Consider the following 27,027-nt stretch of genomic DNA (forward strand, 5'->3'; position numbering starts at 1 on the left):
GAGAAAACTTTTCGCAAAGGGAGTGCGAACCTCTAGATAACTAAGCCTCCAGGCGGCCAGAGAGCCGTCGCGGTCCAGGGCTAGACAGGAGAGCGGCTCGTTTCAGGAGAATGACTAAAACATTCGAGTCACCCAGACCTCCGCTTCCCCTTTCAGCTTGCTGCAGAAAGAGATGTAACCTGAATCTTTGTTTAGGTTTTGGTTAGGGAGTGAGAATTAAAAAGCCACGGCAGATGCAGAGAGCAGATTTTTTTCTTTAAGTCAAAAGTTAACTGGCCATTCTCATTTTTTTTCCTTCTTTAATACTAAATCTGGAGTAAGTTGGCTTGTCCTGATAACGATCTTAACTTGTAGGGAAGGCGGGTTTTTCTGAAGGAGGTGAGGCTATTCCTCCTGGAAAAGACTTTCACCCCACACCCTCTTCCCTCCTTCCATGTAAGGTTCCACCCTCTGGAAAACAAAACTTTTTTTCCCCTTTTCCTAGAGGGCAGAGCTCAATGAAGTTGGGGAAAGAATCTTAGGAACAGTCCATCGGAGTGGCTACAGTCACAGCGGCCTCTTTGGACGAAGACTTGTAGCCTTCTTACTCTTCTTGGTGTGTCAGCTTTCATTAGCGCACTGGGGCGGGGGAGGGGGGCCAGATCGGCAGACACCGACAGCCTCTGACCCTCTGGAGCTGGTATGTGATAAGCAGCCCTAGCAGTGCCATGTATTGGAAAAGCGATCAGATGTTTGTGTGTAAACTAGAAGAAAAGGACGTGCCTGAGCTGGCAGTTCCCCTTGAGAAGGTGAGCGACCCGACGCCCGGCCAGACCAGCTGAATCGCAGTTTCCTTGAAACTCGAGCTGTTTGGGTTCCTAAACGAGGTTCAGAAATTACCTGTAACAGTCTCATCTTCAAACCCGGCAATTTTTTTTTTTTATTACGTAGTGGCGTTAGTCAGTAATCATTGCCTCCCCTCCCCACAAGCTCACTTAACCTGAGGCATGGAGACCGTAATTTGGGAGACGAAGCCTCGAGCCTAAGGCGATGTGAGTCGTGCTTTTGTTGTGTTTGCAGCGGTGCTCGGGAGGTCGGGAGAGTGAATCGGGAGGTTCGGGCGGCTGGGAGCTGGGGCGGGGGGCTGGACGTTGGGGGGAGGGACGGAGCCGAGGCGAGGCTTCTCTGTTCGGCAGCTGGCGGACGCTTGCCGGCCCTAAAGAGCTCCTCCGGCCGCAGGGCGATCCTCGCTGTCGCGGTCGTACAGCGAAACAGAAGCAGACGAAGCTCCAGGAAGACTTTTGCGATCGCAGGGAGGGCTTTGAGGGCCATTTTACTTTAAAAAAAAAAAATCGAAAGAAACAAACCCTAGGGCTCTGTAGTTGCATAGTTCCTCAGTAGATAGCGGGGAACTGACAAACTCACCTCTCTCTGGAGGCAGGAGCGTTTACTCACAAAGGCGGGGTATGTCGCGTTTTAGGTTTGAAAATCATCTACAGCCTTTTTGAGCGCCTCCGCGGCCCCGCCCTGGGCACCACTGACTTGTCTTCGCCCGAATGCTTGCGGGGAACGCACGGGAATTCCGGGGGCTCCTGCCTAAACTCTGCGCCTGCGAGGACGCGGCCTCCGTGCTGCGGCGCTGGGTCCCGGCAGAGAGCCCGGGGGTGGGGTTCGGGGGACTCCGGGGTTCGGACAGCATCTCGCTTGACGCTGTCAGAGGGAAGAGGGAGGCGAAGAGAGAACTACAGAAGTGTGGGCCGCTCGAGTTCCGTGACACCACCCCCTCGCCCCCCAAGCTAGCGTTTCCGTGAACGGAGGCAGAAAAAGCCCAGAGCGGCTGCGTTTTCGTTTAAGAACAAAACTCCTGCAAAGGCTTGGAAACACTTGAGTAAAGCGCGTTGTTGCTTTAAAACATTTTGACCGAGGTTGTGTGAGTTGTTTTTTTAATGACACAAATTAAATTCAGCTGGATATTTTCCATTATTCGACCCGCTTTTTGCGCTGGTTAAAAATAATCCTTTGGTAACTCAAATGTTGACTTACCGAGCAATAAGTGGCAATTTACACCTTAAAGAAACGAGTATAAATCACTCGCAGCTCTAATTGCTGTAAGTTTACGAAAGAGCTGCTGGCTCGGTTTAATCTGAAGCATTTTCATTCAAATTGTCATCGGAACAAACACCAGGCTTCTTAAATCCCGCTGTAATTAGCTTTCAAGTATCCTATTAAACCTCTTCACCTTTCGGGCTATCCAACTCAAAAAGCTCCCATTTAAAAATATATATGTCTCGGTCTTTTAATTGAGGCTATTAAAGAAATCAAGTTTCTACCCCCACCCCCTCCTCAAATCCTCTTTTCTTTTCTCCTACTCCACCCCACCCCCCATGCACCCCCTTTAGCCCAGTGATCCCCGCTCCGCAGTGATTGACGTCTAGAAAGAAAATGCTTTGTGCGGGGATGATTGTTATTAACTCGTTACCCCTGGCAGGGGGGCGGGGAACCGGCGTGCTCCGGTGAGCGCTGGGGACCCGTAGCCCGGAGAGCGCGGCGGCGCGCCGGGCGAGCCCCGGAGCTCCCGTGGCCGCCTCGCTGCGCGCTAGGGCTGCGCCGCCGTCCGCTCGCCCGCAGCCGCGCGGGCCCAGGCGCCCAGACGGCTGCCTGCGCGGCCCAGCGCGCCGAGGCCTTCATTAGTTCGCCCCGCGTGCCGAGAAGCTGAAGCTCCGGGCTGCACGTGCCGACTCTGAACTTCTCGTCTCTCACCTCCTCAGTGCCAGGGTCTCATGTCGGAGGAGTGCGGGCGGACTGCAGCCCTGGCGGCCGGGAGGACTCGGAAAGGCGCCGGGGAAGAGGGGCTGGTGAGTGGGAAGGGCCCCGGGTGCTGGCTCTGGAGAGGCGGCCCAAAACGGAGGGCTGCTGTCCCAGTTCCTTCCAGGGCTCAACTGTGGGCCCTCGAGGAGCCGGTGGAGGGGGCGGGATCTGGGACGGGCTGGGCAGAGCCGCCAGGCACCCCAGGGCTTTGAGGTCGGGGGTCTGCAGCCCCGGCGACTGCGCCGTGGGAGCTTGGACCCCGGGGAGGGCGAGGAGCGGGACATCAGGAACTGGGGGTGGCTTGGGGGAAGGGAGGGGAGGCGGTGAGGGAGCCCCCGCGGGTCTGTGGGATGGGGAGAGGAGGAGGGGTCTAGAACCGCCTGAGACCGCGCCTCGTGGCTTCCTGCAGGTGAGCCCCGAGGGAGTGGGGGACGAGGACTCGTGCTCCTCCTCGGCCCCGCTGTCCCCGTCGTCCTCGCCCCGGTCCATGGCCTCGGGCTCCGTCTGCCCTCCTGGCAAGTGTGTGTGTAGCAGCTGCGGCCTGGAGATCGTGGACAAGTACCTTCTCAAGGTAGGGCGGAGCCGCGAGGCCCAAGGCAAGCGCGGTTCCCCGGGGAGCTCTGGGGAAGGAGAAAAGTTTATTTTCCCCTTCTTTTCCACTCAAGTTCTCGCTCGAGGTTGTAGACTTTCTTACCACAACCGCCCAGTCAAGAGCAACTCATAAGGTGGGAAAGAAACAGGAGAAGAAATTTTAGAATACCCCCTGTTGTTGCAAAACTGCTTGTGTGTGTGGTCTAGGGGTGCCGATACCCGGGTGAATGTACTGGAGTCAGCCACCTACTTGTAGAGGAACGGAAGTGGGGAAATCCTTACCCATTCTGGAAACAAGGTCCTGCCTCATTATTTTTATCGAGCCTCGGGTTATAACCCGCAGTAACACCCAGGCGTCTGCCTGCTTATGAGGGTTCCAAGTCTGTATATGTTGACCGATTTTCCCTTTTCAGTGTCTCTTTTGGTGAGAACCACTGTGAAGTGCCTTAAAGAGTCTTTTCTAGACAGATATTTTTTACATAGTCTTATGTTTATTTACACTAACCTGAGGCTTTTCCAAAATGAAATTCATACTACCATTTAAATAAAAACCATTTTCAATATCTTCCTCTTACTAAGGTTTAATACTTCAAGGCCACGCAGTGATTTTTTTTTTTTTTTAACGTCATCTCCAGTGCTTAGGAGGGCAATGGAAATTGATGTGAAGTTAGACAAAACAAAAAGAAAAATGCCTGGGATGAAGTGCTTCAAGTGGTGGTTTGAGAGTTGACTGTCTGTCTTAATTTGTTTTACTTCTCTTAAGATATTGTGGGGGAGTTTTGAAGTATAAATTCTGGCAGGCCAGTTATCCATGTCATTGCATGAAGGATCATAGTCCCCCGTGTTTTAATCCTAATATCATGGAATTTCAACTTCAATAGTTTTTTTAAACCACTATTTAAAATAATGATCTCTCCTACACTAAATTAGTAGCAAACCAGTTCACTTTCTATTCTCCCCACCACCACCATCCCCCACCTAGTTTCTCAAAAGAATTCATTATGTAGAATATGAATTCAAAAAGCAAGTTTGTGAGTTTCTTTAAATTTCTGCCTCAGCATACAAAACTGCTTCATCTGGGAAGCTAGAATGATACCCTGTAGATACAACTAAGATAAAGAACCAAAAAGAGTTTGGGTGAAAACTGTTTAAAAAGTAACTAAGTTACTTAATTAGTGGTTGATTCTTGAGGCTGGCAAGTTAGCATAGCTTTCTCTTTAAATCTGTATTCTTAGATTCCCATTTCAGTGTTTCTAGACCTGAGCCTCTCTGAATATTTCAAAACCATCTTTTGAATCAAAACTAGCTTCTTCCTTTCTTGAGCCCTCTCAGGAATTAGCTTTATCTTTCAGAATATTTCTGAATGGATGTATAATGGATCCACTTCACATTAGAGAGGAAAAAGAAAAAAGCTTGAAGTGACTCTTAACATATCCTCTGAAATAGATAATCATTTCTAGCATTCATCTTTTATATGTTAACATATGTTTATATATCAGATATATATTTGTATAAAACAATCTAAATTATCTAAATGAGGTTTTTTTAAGCTTTCTTTTGTAATAGGACTGGAGTCCTCTCAATGAAGTCTTCTACATACAGTCTTAGTTTACTCTTTAGTATGTGTACAAGTATGCATAAGTACATATTAGTAGACGTGCAGGAAAACTGTCTTCCTATCATATAGGAAACTAACAAAAGTTTGACACTTTATGATTATATAAAACCTCTTGAGTTCTCAACTCCCCCACCACCACCATTTTGAGTACATATTCTTCCAGATAAGTTTGAATTCAGTTCAAGTCACTGGTGAAAAAATAATTATTAAATAGAATATTTGAGGATGTAACTGTTTAATATAGAAAAACACCATATCATGAGGCAAGTAAAATGGAGTTAGAACAAAAATGTGAGAGGAGTTAGATGCGTCTATTGCCCATGTGATACTTCAGTGCCCTGTCGTTTGAGTGATTTTTTTTCTGGATTGATCCTATGTATGTATACATACAGAGATTGGATGTATGCTAGCCATCAGGAAAGGTTTATAGTCTCCAGAATTTTTTCTGTTCACCTTATTTTCCTCTCTGGAAAAGAAAAAGAAGATGAAGGAAGGTTTTGTTTTGTTTTGTTTTGTTTTAGTAAACTTTGAGGAAAGGTGGCACACTAGGAATTACATCTGGCTTTTGGGAACTAGAGAATGACTATGACTCTGCCCTGAAGACTGCATCTATCCTGGCTTAAAAAAAAAAGCCTGGATAAGATCAAAATGCAGAAGGCCTTAAACAGTGGAATACTAATGGAAGCCTGTACTTCTCAACTTTAATTTAATTGGACCCATTTGAGGGGGGGAAAAAAAAGAAAATGCATCTCTATATCCAGGACAGCGATAACCATTGTTAATTTTTAAAATTTGGGTTTCCTCAGATTTTTTTCCAGTTGTTTTCCAATGCTATTTTCCCTATTTACTTGTATAGTAAGCATGTTTTTTAATAGGAAAATCAAAACTTAAATTTCACTAAAATCATCAGTGCTTTGGAAAGAGGGACATAACTAATTAGAAGCCAGTGAAACTTTCTTCTTCAGCTTCACAGTACCTTTTATATTTCATGTCACAGTAAAACATGTTGAACAGTAGTGCTAACATGATAGAATCATTGGACAAGATTGTCTTTATTATGAAATAGTGTAGCAAAAGCTATATTTCAAAATTCCCCATTTTTTCCAATTTCCTAATTCCTATATTAGGCATTAGATCCATTTGTACAATGTAACTGCTGCTTTTGCATTATTGCTGTTCTTTTAAATGAAATTTAATTAAGCTAAACCATGTTCTTGTGCCCACAAGGGCAAACTTTAGGAGCTTGCATTATAGGCAAATTCAGTTCAGTACACATCTTCATTCCCGAAGGCCAAAGGTATGCAACTTATAGTATGATGGCAACAGTTTAAGGTGAGCATTTGTACGATTTGTCCGCTGACCCGACAGTATTTCATGCCCCTATTTACAATGTAAAGTGCTATGATTTATTAATGCATTTTATAAAATAAAATGTCTTACTAAGTATAAATGACAAACAATACTTGGGTGCCTTTTTAGAACCACTTATAAGAGATTTATTTTTTTCCTTTAATGACCAAATCATTAAAGTAGGGTTACCAGTGCTTTATGTTTTGGTTATTTAATGTTAGGTGGGAGCCAGGGCTTCTGCCATATCAATATCTAAATCTACCTTAGCAGTGTCTGTTTTGTAAGAGAAATGAATTGCCTGGCTTCTTTATAAGGGTAAGTATTTATCTTACAAAGCTTTTTGTCCATTTTCTTTTTCACTGTATCTAGTGAACAGTTTATAATTACTTGGCTAAAAAGTAGATTGAGAAGATATGTGGCTTGAATTCTTTAGTTGCCATGTGTTATGGTGGGAAGAATTTGGTCAAGGAAAAATTATAAAACCAATATGTAGGACTTCAAGTGACCAAAATTTTCCCTATGTTCATAGATGTTGCTTTAAAAAAAAAAAAAAAAAAACCAGAATGGACATTTGATTTATTGAAAAAAAGATACTTGAATTTTTCAAAATTATTTTTAAAAAATAAACAGGAAGTATCGAATATGCTGTTGTGATTTTTCTGGCTGAAATCTAAAAGAGAGTATATCTCGATGCATATGTATGTAAATATGACACCTCTTAGATGGCAACATTCAGAGCATGTGTTAAAATATTAAGGGGCTAGCTTTTAAAATCGCCTGGTAGAGAAAACCAATGGAGGATACTCCTAAGCACGGTATCAGAGTGGCTTCTCATCTGGCCCCTTTCACTCCGCAGGTGAATGACCTGTGCTGGCATGTCCGGTGTCTCTCCTGCAGCGTCTGCAGGACCTCCTTAGGAAGGCACACCAGCTGTTACATTAAAGACAAAGACATTTTCTGCAAACTTGATTATTTCAGGTACACTGCAACTTCTTTTGTTTTTTTAGTAAGTAGATACACCAAGAAATTATTTACACAAAGAGAATTTTATGAATAGGCTTTCTGGTCCAGTTTTATTCACTGAAGCCTACTTTTTCGTATGCAACAGATTTCAAAATGAGAACGCTTTATATTTTTGAGGTAAATTGGATTAAAACAAATAAAATTAGCATATTGATATGTTTTAGGAACCCAGTGTATAAAAATTAACTGAATAATTTTTTCTACCTGGGCAAATGAAAGTTTTAGGTATTATAAATAGGGAAGCTTCTTTGCTGTACAGGGATATAAAGTATGAAATATAAGGTGACTTATTGTAGCAATGCTCTTTGTTCAGGTAAAGTAGTAAGACAAAATGAAGTAATTATAGGGGGAAAAAATCGAAGTGGTATTGAGCTTTTACCAGTTTATTATAGAATGACCCCCTGTAATATACCTATAAAATGCCAGCAGTTTGAAAACTATGATAAACCATAATATTCAGAAGAATTGACCATTCCAGTATCAGAAATACACCAAGTCTAATTACATAACCTGACTAAAAATTCTGTTTCTTTTGTCTGTTCTTTGATATTTGTGCGATTTTATTTGCCTAGGGTATTAAATGTAACATTTTCTCTGCTTGGTCTCTTTATAATCATTTAAATGGAAAATTTCCTCATGGATAGAATTCAATTCTTAATGGATAGCTATCTCAAAACTGAAATCATCCTTAAGCATGACTTTTTAAAATTATCACCTTTTTCCTTTATTTGCATTTCCAAAAGAAGAAGAATTTTCATTGTGAAATTGGGAAGTTAATACTACATAATGAAGTTTGTAATACTAATTGTGTTGTTTATACTCAATTTCAAAAACTGATTTAAGAGTTTAGTGATTGATTTGAATAAAATTGCTAGGCAAGTTAAAGCACTTCACGAAACCCAGAGTCCTTTATTTTACAAAATCATAGGATCTTATAATTACCCAATCATATATTTTTCATCAGGTTTGCTTTCTATTTTCTCAAAAACAGTAGCAATTTGCCTCCTCTTTCACATAGGGTATGCTAATCTTAATTTTTTTTTTTTTTTTGTAATTTAAAGCTGCTTGAAATGTTTGTTTTCAGAGACTTTTTACAAGTCTAGTTCTTCAGGATTTTTTAAATACCTTGTATTTTACTATATTCAAAAATTGATTTTATGATTCAGATTAATTTAAAAACTAGCAACACCTCTAAAGATATGTGTTAATGAATAGACACAGACACATATACTTTTCTAGCTTAATGGGGATATGCCAGGCTATGACTGCGGTTGTGGTAGGAGATATGACAGAGTGTCACAAGGACTGAGAGATAAAGATCTTTACATCTGGCATTTTGTTAAGATTAACTTGCATTTAATGTCCAGAATTGTGTCTAAAAGTTTTAGGTAATATTTCTCCACCTCTTGTGGATGGTAATGCAAGACCTTGTTTACCAAAGGAAGCATCTCTGAGTTTTCCTTCCTCACGCACCAGAGTGAACAATTTCTGTTCTATTCATTCTTCGATAATATCAATTTTAAATGCTTTAACTTTTTAAAAAAGTTTAAAGTATTTTCTAATTATCTCAACTTGGCTTTAAGATATCACGATTTATATCTTCAATGGTATCGCTTTGTACTTTTAGTTTTTTCAGTTTGGAGTGTGTGTGTTATGTTGAGTCTCTAGATAATTTATAAATGTCCTGATATTTGTTACAAGAAGGATATTGAAACTCAAATTTCATTTATTTTAAGAGAAAAATCCTATCCTCCTTTAGAGTAACAATGAGAAGTTTTTGTTTTATAAACAGGTTTGAATTATGATCCCATCTCAAGTCTTGCTGCTGCTTACCATATTGACTTTTAAAAAATAATTTATTCCTGTTTCATTTTCAAAAGATTTAAATACTTGGATTAATCCAGTGAGTAATATAATGTGTTAGTTTAATCCTAGACTGATGAATATCTCACCAAGCATTAACTCTTCACCCTTCCCCCACCCCCCATTTATGTAGAAGGTATGGAACTCGCTGCTCTCGCTGTGGGAGGCATATCCATTCTACTGACTGGGTCCGGAGGGCCAAGGGGAATGTCTATCATTTGGCGTGCTTTGCCTGCTTTTCTTGCAAAAGACAACTGTCTACGGGAGAGGAGTTTGCTTTAGTGGAAGAGAAAGTTCTCTGCAGAGTGCATTATGACTGCATGCTGGATAATTTAAAAAGAGAAGTGGAAAATGGTAAATATATACTTAAAATACTTTTGAATCTTTTGGGACAGTGAACACAGGGATAAAAATAATTTTTTCCTAAGGTCGTCTTAAAGCATTATTTTGTGCAGTGTAATTGTGGTGAAACTCATTAAGCCCTCTACTGTTAGTGATGGTCTCCATCTGTTTATTTATGAGAAAAGCCATGGCATATGTATTTGCCTTGTGCCATATTCTCAGGAAGCAGCCTTGAGTTTAGGGTTCTGTTTTGCTTTTTGTAACCAGTTGTTTCCTTGTGTTTGCCTTTTTAAGGATGAGCCTTAGATGTGCACTTTCAACTTGGTGCACTTTTGACTAAATATATAAGCCTACAAATGAAATGTTGTTTCTACATTATGTTTCTAGTATGTTCTAAATCTTAAGGGATTTGGCAAACTAGAAGATGTATACAGTTTCATACCACGCCAAGAGATGCAAGAAACCTGTTATTGTATGACTGCCCCCATTTGACTTACCAGCACATTTAGTGTGTTTTTTAAATGCAGGTAATGGGATTAGTGTTGAAGGCGCCCTCCTTACAGAGCAAGATGTTAATCATCCAAAACCAGCAAAAAGAGCTCGGACCAGCTTTACAGCAGATCAGCTCCAGGTAGACATGACAATGAATTTGAGTTTTTGAAGCCCTTTTCCACCACAAAAAAAGAGAAAAAAACCCCAATAAACAAAAAACACTGAAACTAACAAAAGCCAAACAAAAACCAATGTCTGTGCTGTCTTAAAACATTTTTATTTTTTCAAAAAAGTTACTCTGTGCTTTTTGTGCAAACTGACTTGTTAAGTGTATGAAAACATTGCCCTATATATTGTTTATCAATATTCCAAGAGTTGTGGTATGATGTGAACTTATGCAAGTTTGTCTCCCTAATGTTTGTTAGCATTAACATCAAGGTGCAAACAAAATGTTGCTCTGTCCTGACTTCCTGAAAAAATTACTTTAACCGAGGTATTTATGTTACTACATGTAATTTTAATAGAAGACAGAACATTTTGGGACACTTAACAGAAAGAGACGTTCAGTATGTGGGTCTGTGGGACTCTGATGTGTTCATCTTTTTAACAAACTGCATTGAGTCTTTTAATAGACAAGACTGTAGATTTTCTGAGTAGGAAGGAATTGAAAATACCTTACCATAAATAGAAATCTACTGATTGACTGCAATCAAGTAGACCTTTCCTTGTTTTTAAAGGGGGTAGAGGGAGTAATTCTATAATTTGATGCTAAAGTTTGATTATATTCCCTGAAAATGGAGGGGTTATTTTCAACTTAGTTGCCCTAAATATAATTGTCATAACTTCTATTTTTATAGTCGGGAAAATAATGAAATAATTACTCTTTGCTTTATATTTAAGTCTGCACACACAGTGATTTTTTTCTGGCATTTTTTTTTTTTCAGATAAATCATTTTCTAAAAGATTAGTGTGACTGAAGTATTTGCTTTATGTTAAGGTGAGGTAACATTTATTGAGCACCTACCATGTATGTATGGCTAGGTGCTTTATACATATTATCCATCTTAGCTCAGACTTTAGAGGGTTTTTATACAATGTTAATAAATGAATGAAAGTAATTTTTTGAAAAATCACTGATAGTATTCTAATACTTGTCAGTATGTAAGATGAATGCAGTATGAGAGAATATTTATTTTGACAATGATTAAGAAAGAAGCCTTGATATGACATAAATATCCCAAAGGACCTTAATGTCACTGAAAAGCAATCTAGCTTTAAAATCTAGATCCATTCTTAAAAAAAATTCCAGAAAATTATTTCTGATTCCTTAATTCAGGCATCGACTACTATAGTAAGTAGAAAATGGAAGGTAAGGCAGCTGAAAGAAATATCTGTTTGAAGCTTGTTTTTCTGGGTGCCTCATGTGGTTATCATGAAAATCATGTAAAGCCCCAGGTAGGGGATACGTGTACCTGTGGGAGACCTGGTAGCAAAATACCCAGTAGCTAAAAGGTGTCTGAGTTAAAATAGAATCTCTAATATAAATATGTTCTGTGTATAAGGTGGGCTGTTTCCGTGAAAGACTGCCACAATTTTAATAGTCATAAGACTGATAACTTTAATTCGATATAAAAATTTATTAGTAAAAGGGTAACTGAAAATTTGAGGCAACTTTTAGGTAGATATGTACAATCTCATCTGGAAAGTGTAGATACTAATTAAATAGAGAGGGAATAATATTTGTGGAGGTCTTTGTTTACCAAATCCTATGCCAGATAATTTCCTGTACGTTATCTTATTTCATCTCTTACAATTCATCCAAGAACTGCAGAGACTCCCCCAAGGCAGACAATCAAGGGAATGGCAGAGAAGAGATTTGGACCCTACTTCCCAAACTTCTGGTCTTTTAATTTTCCTTAGCCTCCCAGGAGACCATGAGTAGAACTGTGCCTTACTAGGACTCCATTTCACGGCTGTGGCAGCTAAAACAAGAGTGAGATTCTGAATCTTAAAGATGGCTTTATAGTTTTAAATTGCAAATGTGCATAAAAACTACTTAAGCCATGCATTATTATATGAAAATGTTATCTGAATCATGAGTTTTTAAAAATTTATATCAAAATCATAGGTTTTTAAAAATGAAAGCAGAAATTATATTCTTTCTAAGCATGTTCTCGCTTATTCAGTGTTGATTAGCATCAGTCTATGCCAGGAATGACTGAAACGATGAGGCATAATCTTGTCCTCAAGTGTTCTTTGTTGCTTAGGTATCTAGGATAAATTGAATCATTATACTTTACCAGAAGCTTTAATAAATCAGGCCATGTACCTCATTGTTAAACTGTCTTACTCCTCAGAAAGCTAATTGTTTAAGTAGTGCTTAAATTTAGCAAAACAATAAAATATAGGTGGTCAGTAAGTCAAGACTATTCATACAGTACCTTGCTTGGACTTAGAGGTAAAGTATGAGGAACAAACAAACTTCAAAATTCTTTAGAAAATTACGAGAAGAAAAAAATAGTTTAACACAAAATAGACTATTCTGTGTTGGCAAAAATATTTCAAATATTGTCTCATTTGTATAAACTGTATTTTTAAAGTTCCTGCCAATATTATGGTTTGCTTATTGTAGTTGGAAGTACTTGCTCAATGATTATTAATGTTAAACATGCCAGGGTTAGCACCTACTTTAATCTACTTTCAGATTAAGTTGGTCAGCTGCTACTATGCAGACTCTTGACATTTTTGGTAGACTTTCTGGCTTGAAAATGATGTGTCTACAGAGGCTAGATCCTTGACCATTTTAAATAGCTCAGAAGAGGAATAGGGTAGATTTTTGGCATCATTAGTGACTGGAGAGCAATGAAACCAAGTCGAAATTAAAAGGATTCCTTTGTGAGACTAAACACTGATGAATACATCTTACTTTTCCATTGGCATATTCCAGTTTTAAACCATCAGTGTTGATTTAAGTTTTCCTTTATTCCTTAATGAGAAATTGCTTTAGTAAATGTAATTTGGTTCCATTATTAAACTTGTGAATTTGAAATGCATTTGTGAAGAGCATGTTTTTTGTTTTATAAATTATCTATAATAACATTACAAATAAATATCTGTTCAGCTTTCCTCCTTGAAAAATTAAAAAAACAAAGACATTAATTTGTTCATTCTTTTTTTCTCTTTTGGATGTTACATGCTCAACTACGTATAAACACAACTATTTGCACATGAAGATATTAAAGTAACACATTTGGAGTAGGAGAGGAAGGATTACGTGAACTGGGCATGATAATAAACTTTTAGGCTGTTTCTGCCCATTTTTAAAAGCAAAAGTAAAAGTGCTAGTTTACAGCAAGTATGTGGACAAGTATATTGGACTGGAAGCCAGGAATGCCTTATTCTGGAAGAGTCCTATCAGTGAGAACCTAAGTGAAAAAAATACATAATTTTTAAACCTCATAAGGTTTCCCGGAACAACACTGATCTTTTTCTCCACACTATCTTCGGATTTTCTGCATATTGTGCAGGTTCATTCCGTTAATCTGGGCATTATCTCCAGATATAATGGATAAGACATTCTCTTTACCCTCCAGAAACTCACTTTCTGCTATGAAGAGCTCTACTTGCTGGCAAATTAGCTAACTATTTGGTGACAAGTGCAGTGGCAGAAGATGGTATTATTTGAGGAACATAGTAAAGAATGCAGTTAATCTTGACTGTTGGAAATGGTGTCAGGGTCAGCAGAACTTTAGATTAGGTAGATTACCCCCATCCCATGCCCAGGACATGCACAATCATTTGGATGCTAGGCTCTACTCTCTCATTATAATACTTTCTTTATATTTTATATTTCCCTCTATTCACTTTTAAGTAATAAAATTCAAATATCTTGCTTGATTCCCAGTACTTCCTTTTCTGAAGGAATCCAAAGCCCTTTGCTTGTGCTTTTATTCTGGAGCTCCTTTTCCTCCTCCGTAACTCCATGCGTCTCACTTTAACTTGTATTGTTGTTAATTATTGGCATGCATATATCTTTCTCCCAGGAAGCTGAAGCCAGGTTCCAATCCAAAGGTTCACATCAGAATCATCTGGGAGCTTTTCGATCTATGAACGTTTAGATCTCAGAAAATTCTTATACAATAGACTGATGAGTATCTCTCTTTTAAGGTCCCAGATGTTCCTTTGCATAGAACAAGTGTCGAAACAAAGAATGATGGAGTCATTGCAATTAAGTGGAGTGCAATCTGTTGCACTGTCTACTATTTTCATACTAATAAAAATTGATGTAGGTGCCTTGAACCTATTTAGTTGAGTAGAGGTCAAAGATATGATTTTTATATTTTTAAAAATTGCTTAATGCTAGTAATTTTTAACAAAATGGAAAAAATAGTAAATAGACATGCATTTTTTGTGGGTTGTAAGAATGGAAGAAAAGGTGAGCTTATTTTTAACAGCATAGTTGAGAGACAAGTTTTTTATGTTGAAATTTATTTTTTTAAAGATTTGATCATAGCAAATTGTGCATAATTTTACATAATATGCATTCTTTTTATTGATATACACTTCTCTGTATTGATTTTCAAGTAGTAAAATACAAGTACTCCATTTTCTTGTGCATGCCTTATCTCTCCTGTCATCAAAGTTCAGAAGATTGAGCTTCTTATTTTTAGCTATTTACTATTTACTACCTACATTTTTTAAAAAAACAGGTTATGCAAGCACAGTTTGCTCAGGACAACAACCCAGATGCACAGACTCTCCAGAAACTGGCAGAAAGGACAGGCTTGAGCAGACGTGTGATACAGGTGACTATTTTAAAGGTTAATCAAGAGATACTAAAAGTTCTATTCTAGGTTTTTATAAGTGTACATTGTGTGTGTGTGTGTAGAAATGTCAAAGCACTAGCTTCTCATTTTAGATCTCTTCACATTTTAAATTAGTTTTTTAAAAAGCCTGATAATTATTAGCCTGCATGATCCAGGCTACCATTTGTTAGACAGCTCTTTGCAGAAGTTACTTCGTTCATTGCTCAGAGCAAGCCTAAGATCCTAAGGCTAAAAAGACAACTACGGTTTGGAGCTAGATCTGTTTTTGAAGCCAGAATTGTTTCTACTTTTTTATGACTGTGTATGTGGATGTGTGTGTGTGCAGGGGGTGGGCGATGTTGATGACCTTTATTAAAGATCCAGGTAGAAGGAATGATGTAAACAAAAGTAGGGAAGGATAAGTTAGAGCAAATTTGTTGGAAGATAAAATTTATGTTTGCAAATTGTGGGAAATAGAGTTGTTTAAGCTGAACTTGGAGAGGCCTGTGAATATCAAGTTTGCTTCTGAGTAGGAGAAAACCATGATAAGTATTTTTAGGAAGAAAGGACTGGTGACAGTACATAGGAAGACTTAGAGTTGGGAGAGGCTACATGGAGATTGACAGTTTAGGTGTGATGCCCAGCAAAATAATGATTTTTCAAAAAGAGACTTAGCTGGTGGCCTCAAATTCATTCTGAAACATTTTATCTACTGAAGACTAATGGCAGCCACTGGATGCAAGAGAGATGAGGAAAAAGACCCGGACACTGTAATGGTGAAGCAGAGAGACATCAAAGATGACTTATATTTGAAGTCAAAGTATCCATGGAAATAGTGTTACTGACCGCACTATTAAAGGTTTTTTAAAATGTGGGTTTGGCAGTTGGGAGGGAGATGAATTCCTTTTCCAGCTTTAATTATCAGGCAATGATGGTGGCAGTTGAGCATGTAAACCAGTATTTTAAAGAATGAAGCATCATTTCCATGGATACATTTCCCTGGTGGCTTAGAAAGTAAAGAATCCGCCTGCAGTGCGGGAGACCTGGGTTTGATGCCTGGGTTGGGAAGATCCCCTGGAGAAGGGAATGGCTACCCACTCTAGTATTCTGGCCTGGAGAATTCCATGAACAGAGCCTGGCAGCCTACAGTCCATGGGATCACAAAGAGTCCAATATGACTGAGCAACTTTTACAAAGGATGAACCAGACCCATGAAACTAGCTCCTTTATAGAGAGACTGTGGGCAGTACAAACTGAGGCATGAACTTTATGGAGTGAGCTGTGTGAACTAGACCATCACAGCCAGAACCAAGGAATGCGTCTAGGGTAGAAGCATCATGGAAGCCCGAGGACTGAGGTAGATTCAAGATGGAGATGGTCAACTGTATCAGGATCTTATATTTCCCTTCGACTAGGGAAATGGAAAACACTTTTAAATAATATTTAAGATTAAAAAGGTATAACAGAGTAATGATGCAAGTGACAGACTGTAAGATGAAGCCCAGTAGGGGAAACAGTTGCGTCTAACACTGCACTGTAATGTTTTATTTCTTAAATTGGCTGGTGGGTAAACAGGTGTGTGTTCTTCAGTTTATTTCTATTAGGTCTGAAGTATTTCATAATTAAAAGATCATTTATTCCAAGAAGTCAGTGGGAGAGACCTGACGATACCTCAGCTTCTATGAAGACCTAGATTTGCCGTGGATTTGGTTAAGTGCAGTGTAATGAGGCTGTCTGAGGTGGCAAGTCCCATAACCTCAGTACTTTCAGATGTCCAGGGTATTGTGTTTGTCTCAGAGTGCCAGATTCTAGAAAGGGGCTAACAAGTGTGAAAAGAGTGCTCCCTTTAGAGGAAGATTAAGGTCAAAAAAGTCTGGAAATCATGTGCTATTATTAGCAGCAACAGGGATATTTATCTGGAGAAAAGATCCAGAGATGGTAAGGGAAGGAAGAGTATAAACAGAGGTGTCTTTAAATGGTTATGAAAGGCGGCAGGATCATGTCTCTGCAAAGGAATGTAGGAGAAAAACAGATTTCACTCACAGTGAAGAATTTTCTTAGTGTGTAAGTCTACAAAATTGGCATCGGCTACCATTGAGCACTACTGGTAAAGAGTGCAGGAGACATGGGTTCAGTCCCTGGGGCAGGAAGATCCTCTAAAGGAGGCATGGCAGCCCACTCCAGTATTCTTGCCTGGAGAATCCTATGGACAGAGGAGCCTGGCGGGCTACAGTCCATGGAGTCATAGAGCCGGGCATGACTGAGCCACTTAGCACACACCATTGAGGTTCTGAGTTTCCTTTACCTGGAAGTGAAACTTCCTTTGTTGAGGTAGTTCCAACTCAATGGTCTGAGGGGTTCCTCATAATCTAAGACTCTATACATTCAGTGACAGTGATTGCTGTAGCTAAGTCAGATTCATGGTTATTACGTTTTAGATTACTTTGAAGTTGGAAGCAAAGGAAAATGGAAGATTTTCTGAAAGCTTTCTTTATTATTTGAAGAAGTAAGAACCCCAGACAGATATCTCTCATATAATTTCCAGGTATTTAGGTCACCAGTATTATGAGCAAGTTAGCTACATTGCAAGCCCTAGAACCTGGAGAATATATTGTTGGGTGGTGGCTTTAATATGTAAGAGTTAAATATTTTGATAAGATGGCACAGGAGTACTAACAACTCAAATATATAGTCCTTTACAGTATTTTTGAAGGATTAATTACTGTGAACTCAAATAGTAGTCAGAACGTCTTTGCCCAGCTACTTCCTAGCATTGAGCACGCATTAGAAATGTTAAAGAAAAGAGATTTACTAGGCCTTGATTCTTATATACAAACTAGGTTACCCAAATATTAAGTGGAAATACTGGTCCTATACAGGATATTATTACAGATCTCACCTTTACTAGCTAAAGTCTGCATGAAAGTGAAAATTGTTAGTCGCTCAGTCGTGTGTGACTCTGCGACCCCATGGACTGTAGCCCACCAGGTTCTTCTGTCCATGGAGTTCTCCAGGCAAGAATACTGGAGTGGGTAGCTATTTCCTTCTCCAGGGGATCTTCCCAATCCAGATAACAAATCTGGGTCTCCTGCATTGCAGGCAGATTCTTTACCATCTGAGCCTCCAGGGAAGCCCTGAAAGTCTGCATAGTGAGACATTGTAACAGAGCAGATCACCACTGAGCTGAAATCACAGAACAAAGATGGGTGATTTTACTTTCAATAGTCTACATCCAGATATAATCACTGCTCACATATCCTTTCACAAAGTTGAATTATGAATTGTATATCTTACAGAAACATGATAAAACATTGCTATTTCTCCCAGTGTGCTTGGAGTTCCCTTTCCATATTAAAATATACATCCTTTGTGTTACTATATAATTTATTTAGTTTATTTTGAAATCTTTTCCATCATAAAAATGCTACAATGAAGAACATTGTGTATATACTTTGTGCATTTGTTCAGTGGTGTCTATAGGATAAATTTCTAGAAGTGAGATTATTGAGTCAAAAGATAAAAACATTATAAGAGCCTTTGACTGATAGTACAAAATTCACCTTGCAGAAAGTTCAAAATCAATTTATTCTCCCAGAACCTACATATGAAATTTCTCTTTCCTAAAGGTGGATAAATCCTAAAAACTATTATTCTTTTACATCCTTTCCAATTGCCAGTAAGAAAATATCATTATTTTTATTTATCTTTCTTTTATATCAATAAACCTTAATATGTTTACTTATATTGTGATTAAAAATTATTTTTTAGCTGATTTTTATATTGGGTTATTTCTTTTCTCTTTATCTTACTGATTTTTATTTATCATGTTAAACTTTCATAGTTCATCAATTGCCTTTTCATTTATTTTTACCATATAGAAATTTTACATTGTTCTGTATTCAAATCTCTTCATATTTTTTTTCTGATAGCTTTGGCCTTTTTCTTGCTTCACCTAAAGAAGTATATCAACATTGGCTTTTGTTTCGATAACATTTATGGTCCCAATTACTTACATCTAAATCCTTAATTATTTGTAATGGACTTTTGGTTACGTGTTGTAAAGTTGGGATTTTTCTTTTTTTCCCCCCAAATGATTAGGTAGCTTTCTCTAATCAATTCTATGCCAGCTCTAGTTTCTAATGCACTAGTCTTCTTTTACACAATGTCTACATGGCCTGCTTTCAGCTTATGTATTTTACAATTTACAACTTAGATGTTTTAAAAGTATGTTTCTTAGAAGAAATTTTAACTCTCTTAGTGGTTTGCAAAACAAGAAGAGATTTTAAGTCAGTAAGGAGAATCAAAAGGACTTGTATTTCATTCCTCAAGCTAGATAGTCCTCATGTCAGAAGTTTTCTGATGCCTGAAATCTTTATTTAAATGTGCAGGTTACATGATTCTTTGTGTTTTCAAACGTCTCTTTGCTTAATTACCTGTTGATTTTTTTCTAGGAGGTATTTGAATTACGTTAAGGTAGTCATTCTACTGTTAACATCAGGCTATCTTCATATTTATTTCCAAAGTCTGAAATTAAAAAAAAAAATAACAGTGTTTTCCATCTAATATGTAATTTGTTGGAGACATAAGATACCTTGAAGAAACTCTGGGAATCATAGTGCCATGTGTTTTAGGTTAATGTCGTCCTGTGGGGTGCCTATCTTCCGGGCAGTGTCAGGGGAAAAGGCAGGTGGCAGCTATCCTTGGTTAAAAGTTGGAGAATCTGTGAGTGTGTCGTCTTGGCTGGCTGGGTGACGGCAGTGGCGCCTGTTGTTCAGTAGCCTGTAAAGGGAACTGTGACTGAAGACTCTGGATGAAATCTCTGTATAGATACCCGAGTCTCGCTGCTGCTCCAGAACATGGATGATAAGGCTGTGGCTACATCATTTTCCTTGATACATGCCTAAGCTTGTTCCTGAAATACTCCTTAGATGCTACCCCTCAGCCACCTGCTCAGACCCGTTTTCCTTTAGTATTAACCCCTTGAGTTTATACCTCTGTTTATGAGTCCCAAGGATAGCAAGGTATGCCTTTTGAAGTCAGGCCAACTTTTTAATAAATCTTTTTTTTGTTCAGCCCTCTGTTCCACATTGTTCAGCCCTGATTCCCTTGAGCCGTCAACTAACTGCCTGCCATCCCTGGGCAGAGACTTCTGCCCCTGGCCTTCTCCCTTGATCCCCAAATGTTCTTATCCTAATTTCCTTATAAAGTTTTAATCCCTCCACTTCTCTATCCTCTTATGACAGAGTTGTTTGGAGTGATAGCAAATAAATGCTATAATATTTTAATAGAGGAACACTCTGTAGGCAGGTTATATCTAAGAGCAGGAAGTTCACATGCAGGTAGCTTAGTTACTGGAAGCATTCTGAGTGGTCTAGACTTGTTTACCCTGACCTGCACATAAAATTCTGCTTAACCCAGAACTTCCTTTATTTCTGTGATGGAGTGTACACAAGGTGGTTAGCTCTTTACATTTGGTGAACAGTTTCACCAGTGGATATGTTTGCATTTTTTTTTACTTAAATATTGCTAGTTGTTTCTTGCTGTAAGCCTGACTTTAACCTGCTTCTTAGAGAATAGCCTATGCATTTACTAAGAGAAATTGAACTCAGCAGGTTACCAAGAGACTGGAATAACTGAATCAAGAGGTTTGTAGAAAGCCTTAAGTTCTCAGTGGGGATTTTAATCATTTGAAAATGGATTTCAAATAAGTCCAGCAGGTGTCTGAGAATACAGTGAGTAGTGTATTTTTTAAAAATTTCTGATGAAAGGGTTTTTTCCATTTTACTTTTTGTCCCAAATGTCAGTAGGAGAACCAAGGAAACTTTTCTGAAATTTTGACTCCCCTCCCCCATTTTTATTTTGGAAGATGCTGGCTTATTATAGAACCTGCTTTAAATTAAATCATCAGGTAATTATTATTTGGGCAAAGAAAATGACTGTTGATAACTGTGCAAAATGATTTCTCTTGTGTCTACAGAACTCTTTTTTAAAGAAAGCTGCTTAGATTTATGCTGTGCTTACATGATAGAGTGGCATCCTTTGTAGTATTGAACTGGTATTGTACTCAGCTGCTATGTGACATAGCTACTGTTGGTTTTCTCCTCTCTCAGGTATGGTTTCAGAACTGTAGAGCACGCCACAAGAAACACGTCAGTCCTAATCACTCCTCCTCTGCCCCAGTCACAGCAGTGCCACCCTCCAGACTGTCTCCACCTATGTTAGAAGAAATGGCTTATTCTGCATATGTGCCCCAAGATGGGACGATGTTAACTGCACTGCATAGTTATATGGATGGTAGGTATCCTAACATTTAACAGCTGCCTTTCAAACAATCACTCATACCTTCTAATATTATATAATTAATAGGATTCACATTTTGAAATATTACCTCAGTAGTAGCTGAAAAATACTGTGGGAGAGGGATGCAGTAGGGAGAAGAACTATCCAATCTTCTTACTTCTGTGACAGCCTTTTAAGGGGCATGCAAAGCACTCACTTTATAGCTAAAATACAGATATTCATAATGACTCATAGATAGTGCTTGATTTTTACTTAGAAAAAACATTCTTTTTGTTTTGACCTGATAAATATTTGAATAATTTATTTTCCTATGGTCAGACACAAGTATTCACCCTCAGATTTTTAGATTGCGGTTTACTGAATTTTGTTAAAAAAAAAAACTTTTTTATTGAAGCAAAACGTACGTATGGAAAAGTACACACATAAGTATTCAACTTGATGAATTAATAAAATCAACATATCCAGAGGAAGTAGTAGGATATAATTAGCACCTCAGAAGCTTCTCTTATGTCCCCTCCCAGTCATTATCCTCTTCCTCCAAAGTGGCATTGCCTTGACTCCTAAAATCATGTTCTGGTTTTGCCTGTTGTTGAGCTTTATATAAATCAAACCTTGCAGAATGTATTCTGTGTCTCACTTCTTTCAACTATAATGTTTGTGAGATTCCTTTGTATTGTTGCAAGAATCAGTGATTTGTTTCATTGTTATACAAAATTCCACTGTAGGATACCATTATCCACTTAGGGTTGGTAGGCACTCATTTTATTTCCGGTTTGGGCTTTTATGTATATGATGCTATGGGCCTCATTGTACACACCTTTTGGTGCACGTTAATTCACAGTTTTATCTAGTACGTATATGCTAAGAGTAGCATATAGGGTCCTGGCTACACATATGTTCAATCTTAGTTGATTCTGCCAAAAAGTTTCTGATACTGGTTGAACCAATATACACTCTGACCAGCAGCACATGAGAGGTCAAGGTGCTCTACATCCTCTCCAGCACTTGATGTGGTGTGACCTCTTAATTTAGCCAGCTTAGTGGTTGTATAGTGCTATCTCATTATTTCCATTTGCTCTTCCCTCATCTCTGAAAAGCTTGAGTATTTTTTCTTTGGGCATTTGTATATTGTTTTTCTTTTTTGTGAAATACCTGTTCATGTCCTTTGCTTGTTGGTCTGTTGGCTTGTCTGTTTTGTTTTTCCTTGATTTGTGCTAATTTTGGTTGTGTATTGCATATAGATAAGTTTTTTCATGATTATATGTATTGCTGTCTTAAGGGTATGTTTTATGGAGCACAAGTTCCTAATTTTAATATAGTTCCATCAGTTTTTTTCCTTCATGGGGAATGCTTTTTTATGACCTGTTCAAGAAATTGTTCCTACTCAAAGGTAATGAAGATATTCCTCCTATCGGTTCAGTTCAGCTGCTCAGTCGTGTCTGACTCTTAGCGACCTCATGGACTGAATCACTCCAGGCCTCCCTATCCATCAACAACTCCCAAAGCTTGCTCAAACTCATGTCCATTGAGTCAGTGATACCATCCAACCATCTCATCCTCTGCCGTCCCCTTCTGTTCCCGCCTTCAATCTTTTCCAGTATCAGGGTCTTTTCCAGTGAGTCAGTTCTTTGCATCAGGTAGCCAAAGTATTGGAGCTTCAGCTTCAGTGTCAGTCCTTCTAATGAATATTCAGGACTGACTTCCTTTAGGATTGACTGGTTTGATCTCCTTGCTGTCCAAGGGACTCTCAAGGGTCTTCTCTAACACCACAGTTAGAAAGCATCAATTCTTTGGTGTTCAGCTTTCTTTATGGTCCAGTTCTCACATACATACATGACTACTGGAAAAACCATAGTTTTGACCAAATGGACCTTTGTCATATATTCCTCTTATGATATCACTAACCATGTTTTAGCTTGACATTTAGATTTACAGTCCATCTAGAATTGAATTTTCTATGTAGTATAAAATAAGGACAAAGTCTTTGTTATGTTTATGAAAGTACCAATTTCTCAGCTGATTTTCTGTGCTACATTGTCATAAACCAAGTGTCCATATAATTTATATGTCAACTTCTGTATCCTTAGAAGAGCCTAGAGGGCTACAGTCTGTGGGGTCACAAAGAGTTGGGCATGACTGAAGGGACTTAGAACATACTATTCTGTTTTATTGGTCTATTTATTTCTGTATCCATATCTAATTGTTTTACTAATGCTGGATATATAATTATTGATATCCAGTAATACATGTTATCCTATTTTGTTGTTTAAGTTTGTATTGCCTCTTCTTGACCCTTTATGTTCCCATAATTTTTTCCAACAAAAAGAAAATAATTGAGATTTTGATATAATCTGTTAAATAATTTGGTAGGAAACCACCATCTTAATAATAATGTCTTCCAAACCACAATCCTAGTCTGTCTTTCTGTTTATTTAGGTCACCTTCAAATGCTCTCTTATATTCTGGAGTTTTCTGTTTAGGAAACTTACGCATCTTTTGTTAGTTTTTTTTTTTTATAGTTTTTTGTTTTGATTCAGTTAATTGTAAATGGTTTTTCTTTTATATATGGAAATCTAGGTTTACAGCTGTTTTCTTTCAGCACTTTGACAATATGAATAAAATACTTTTCTTCCATTGTTTCTGTTATTTAGAATATAGTTAATTGACTTGATACCACTTATTGTTGAAGTCAGCTATGGGTCTTAATCTTGTTCTTTTAAAAGTGAATGTCCTTTTCCCCCCAGCTTTTCTCTTTGTGCTTGGTTTTAAGTTTTGTAGAATGTGCCTAGATATGCTTTTTGAATATGAAAGTTTGATGTATTTGCTTATACAAACTTTCTGTATCTTCAAATATTATTTCTGCTATTACTGAAAAAGTCCATATTTTCTAGCCTTTTGATCTTCCATGTTCTGGACTAGATATTTTCTTCTGATCTGTATTCCAGTTCACTAATTCTCTCTCTGTATAGGCTGTAAAACTCACTTGCTGAGGTCTTAATTTCAGTTATTGTTTTCAGTTTTTAGAATTTCCATTTCATTCTTTTATATAGTTTTTATTTCCATACCAGAATTATCTATCTTATCACTTTATTCCTTTATTAAGGAATTGTTATACTAATTATAGTTATTTTAAAGTTCATACCTGACAACTCCAATATCTGGATATTTTCGCAATCTATTCTATTGTTTTTTCCTCTTTGTAGTCAAGTCATGTCTTATTTGCCTTGTCACTTTTTTATTGCACTTCAGATGTGAGGTGTGAAAACTAGAAATAATTTGAAGCTCTGGATGGGATATTTTCCACCAGAGAGAATTTAGTTTTGCCATTAGCAGGGAGTTAGGTCAGGGGAAGACCAACTTAATCCAATCAGACATGAGTTCTCACAAAGGCTGGCATGTTTCTGGGTCACCACTTCTTGGCAGTAGCCTTTTGGGATACCCCCCAAAGCTTGTGTTTTGTTTTGTGTCTATTGTTTTTAATGAGGGCTTCTCTTCAGTGGTACCTGGTCCTTCATATTTGTTCCCCAGTACCCAAAGTCTAACTCCTGAAAACTCTGCTAAACTCAGCCTCTTAGACACTCATTTCCTTTTAAAATTGTTATTACACTTGTGGAGGAAAAGTAGCCTCATTTTATTTCCTTCCTTCTCTAGGACTTGACTTTGCAAACTCTCACTGCCTTGGTATCTTTCAGATGCCTTCAAACCGCTTTTTAAAAATTTTGTCCAGCTTTCTTAGTTGCTCTTAGGAGGACATTTGGTTTGAAGCAGCATAGTCTTTGCTGAGAGTGAAAAGTTCATTTTAAGGTTTGGTTACAGTAAAATTCAGAGCCTGTATCATTGTTGCCATTTATGCTAGTGTACTAGGATTAAAATTGTGTGTGTTCACATGAATGACTGTGGTGTTGCCTGAATCAAATGTGTTTTCATGTCTGCTTAGGAAAGAGTCAGTTAAACATCCATAAATGGGAATTTGGGGACAGGAGTCACCCTATAGAGGAACCTTCGTATGAAATTTAGCAACATCTCTGTAGATGAAGGTGGTGTGTTTCTGGCTGCAGGGTAAAGTGCAGTGAATGGGGTATGGATGGAGGACTTTAAAGTGGCAAAAGCTTGGGGCCCAAAATAAAGATTTTGGAGTAAACCATTCCTGGATTCTCATAATACTATACTCACTATGCTGAATAAGTTAATGCTTCTGCTGAGGTCAGTGGAATAGCTTGGTGCCCTCAGCTATAATCAGTAGTGAGAGGACTTTGCCTTGGATTGTTTTTTGTTTGTTTTTAAGTCAGTTTTATTTACCATACAAAACTGATCCACAAATTTCTTTCTATTTTGTAGCTCATTCACCAACAACTCTTGGACTCCAGCCCTTGTTACCCCATTCAATGACACAACTGCCAATAAGTCATACCTAATTCCTTCTTTCAGGGATAGAAATGATTAAGGATATAAACTTGTCATTTGTTATGTATAAAATACCATTGAAAATATATTAATGTTAATTTTTTATTTAACACCCAAAGCATTTCCAACATCACTTTGCTGCCCAGGTATGTATCTCTAGTTGGCCTGCAAGACACTTTTATTGATTCTTCATTTTTTGTAAAACTTATGTTTACAAGAAGAAAATAAATCAAAACTTTTTTTTGTATTGTATGAAAATAGTTCACTCGAGTGTGTATCTGTTAATTTATTTGTCATCAAAAGAGCACTTTGCCTAAAAGAAAGGACTGACAAGTGTGCAAAATGTTTACAATCCTTTGTGAAATTGTAGTTTATCATTAGTTTGTATCTGTAAGTTATTGTTATAAATATTACCTGTACTTTTTGTTATATACAACTTTATACTTTGAAGCTTGTATCTGTGAATTTGCAATTGAAATTTATTTTGCCAATGTTTTCTGAATGAACTGAATAAAGCTTCTGTTGTAGCATGCCATGCAAACACATTATTGTGTTTGTGGTTGATGAACTATGGCTGTAAATAACACTATAGTTTAATAAGCCCACCATTCTAAGTTTATTAAACATTTTTCATTCTTGTGAAAGTTTCAACCAATTTATCCTTTTTGTGTGTGTATTTCCAGCAGTAAGTTGACTTTAGCCTCTTACACGTATAATAACAACTTTTAATTTTAAAAGTCATTTTGTTTTGAGCTCTGTTGTGAGTACATTTTAATAGGAAACTTATTTGTAGATGATTGCACTTAAGAACACATGAAAATATCTCATTTGGCAAATTGTCTCTTTTGAACTAGCTAATAAAATTAATGTGAAAGAAAAAGCAGAGTGCTTTTCAAAATCACCTTTTGGGGGGTCCCAAGCCAGAAACAAAATGTGGGCCATCAGAATGTATTTCTTAAGGGTTGAAAAAGGAGGACAAGAAATATTTGGAGTTTTTGGTCAGTGCTTCTAGAGCAGAGACTCTTTACTTTTTCTTCCTAGTGAACCCTCTTTAGGGACTGTGATTGAGAGCTGAAATCTAAACCTCAGGACTTTATCCTATGTAGCAGTGGACACTTGTCTCGGAATTACAAAAGTAAGTAGTGCCACCCTCACTAATTTTTGGATTTAAAGAATTTAATCAGTACTTACTTCTTGTCTTTTATATACCAATCAGGAAAAAAAAGGTAGTGAGAAAGAAATCTTAAGTTTAAGTCTTTGTTTAACTTGGCAGGTTCACATCTGGCTGAGGACTGGAAGTAATAGTGGAGTATTTGTAATTCTATTCTAGTAATCATAAATGCAACCAGAAAGCAATCACATGGATGTCGGTAACTTACTATCTGCCTCAAACCAGAAGCAGCAAACCTAAGTTTCACTGTGGGAGAAAGGGGGAAAAATGTGTTTTGTTTT

General features: G+C 38.0%; 1 protein-coding gene across 3 annotated transcripts; it reads left to right on the forward strand.

The window, feature by feature from the left end:
- LHX8 (LIM homeobox 8) lies at positions 490 to 26,226 on the forward strand. 3 transcript variants are annotated; one of them, XM_018046570.1, is made up of 9 exons: positions 490 to 1,031; positions 2,748 to 2,834; positions 3,197 to 3,358; positions 7,203 to 7,324; positions 9,366 to 9,586; positions 10,102 to 10,205; positions 14,776 to 14,871; positions 20,982 to 21,165; positions 25,510 to 26,226. In XM_018046570.1, the coding sequence occupies exons 2-9, from the start codon at positions 2,760 to 2,762 to the stop codon at positions 25,584 to 25,586; spliced, it is 1,041 nt and encodes a 346-aa protein (XP_017902059.1). In that variant the 5' UTR covers positions 490 to 1,031; positions 2,748 to 2,759; the 3' UTR covers positions 25,587 to 26,226. The 3 variants fall into 3 exon arrangements, with proteins under 3 accessions (XP_017902059.1, XP_017902058.1, XP_017902060.1); XM_018046569.1 differs by having other exon boundaries at positions 490 to 788; XM_018046571.1 differs by lacking the exon at positions 14,776 to 14,871 and having other exon boundaries at positions 490 to 788; positions 25,510 to 26,120.

Source organism: Capra hircus, chromosome 3 (assembly GCF_001704415.2).
Source record: "Capra hircus breed San Clemente chromosome 3, ASM170441v1, whole genome shotgun sequence".
Lineage (NCBI taxonomy): Eukaryota > Metazoa > Chordata > Mammalia > Artiodactyla > Bovidae > Capra > Capra hircus.

Coding starts and splice junctions, on each gene's coding strand:
- LHX8 (XM_018046569.1), top strand. CDS start 708: ATGTATTGGAAAAGCGATCAGATGTTTGTGTGTAAACTAGAAGAAAAG. Junction 9,587..10,101: donor AAAAAGAGAAGTGGAAAATG/GTAAATATATAC, acceptor TTTTAAATGCAG/GTAATGGGATTAGTGTTGAA. Junction 10,206..14,775: donor TTACAGCAGATCAGCTCCAG/GTAGACATGACA, acceptor TTAAAAAAACAG/GTTATGCAAGCACAGTTTGC.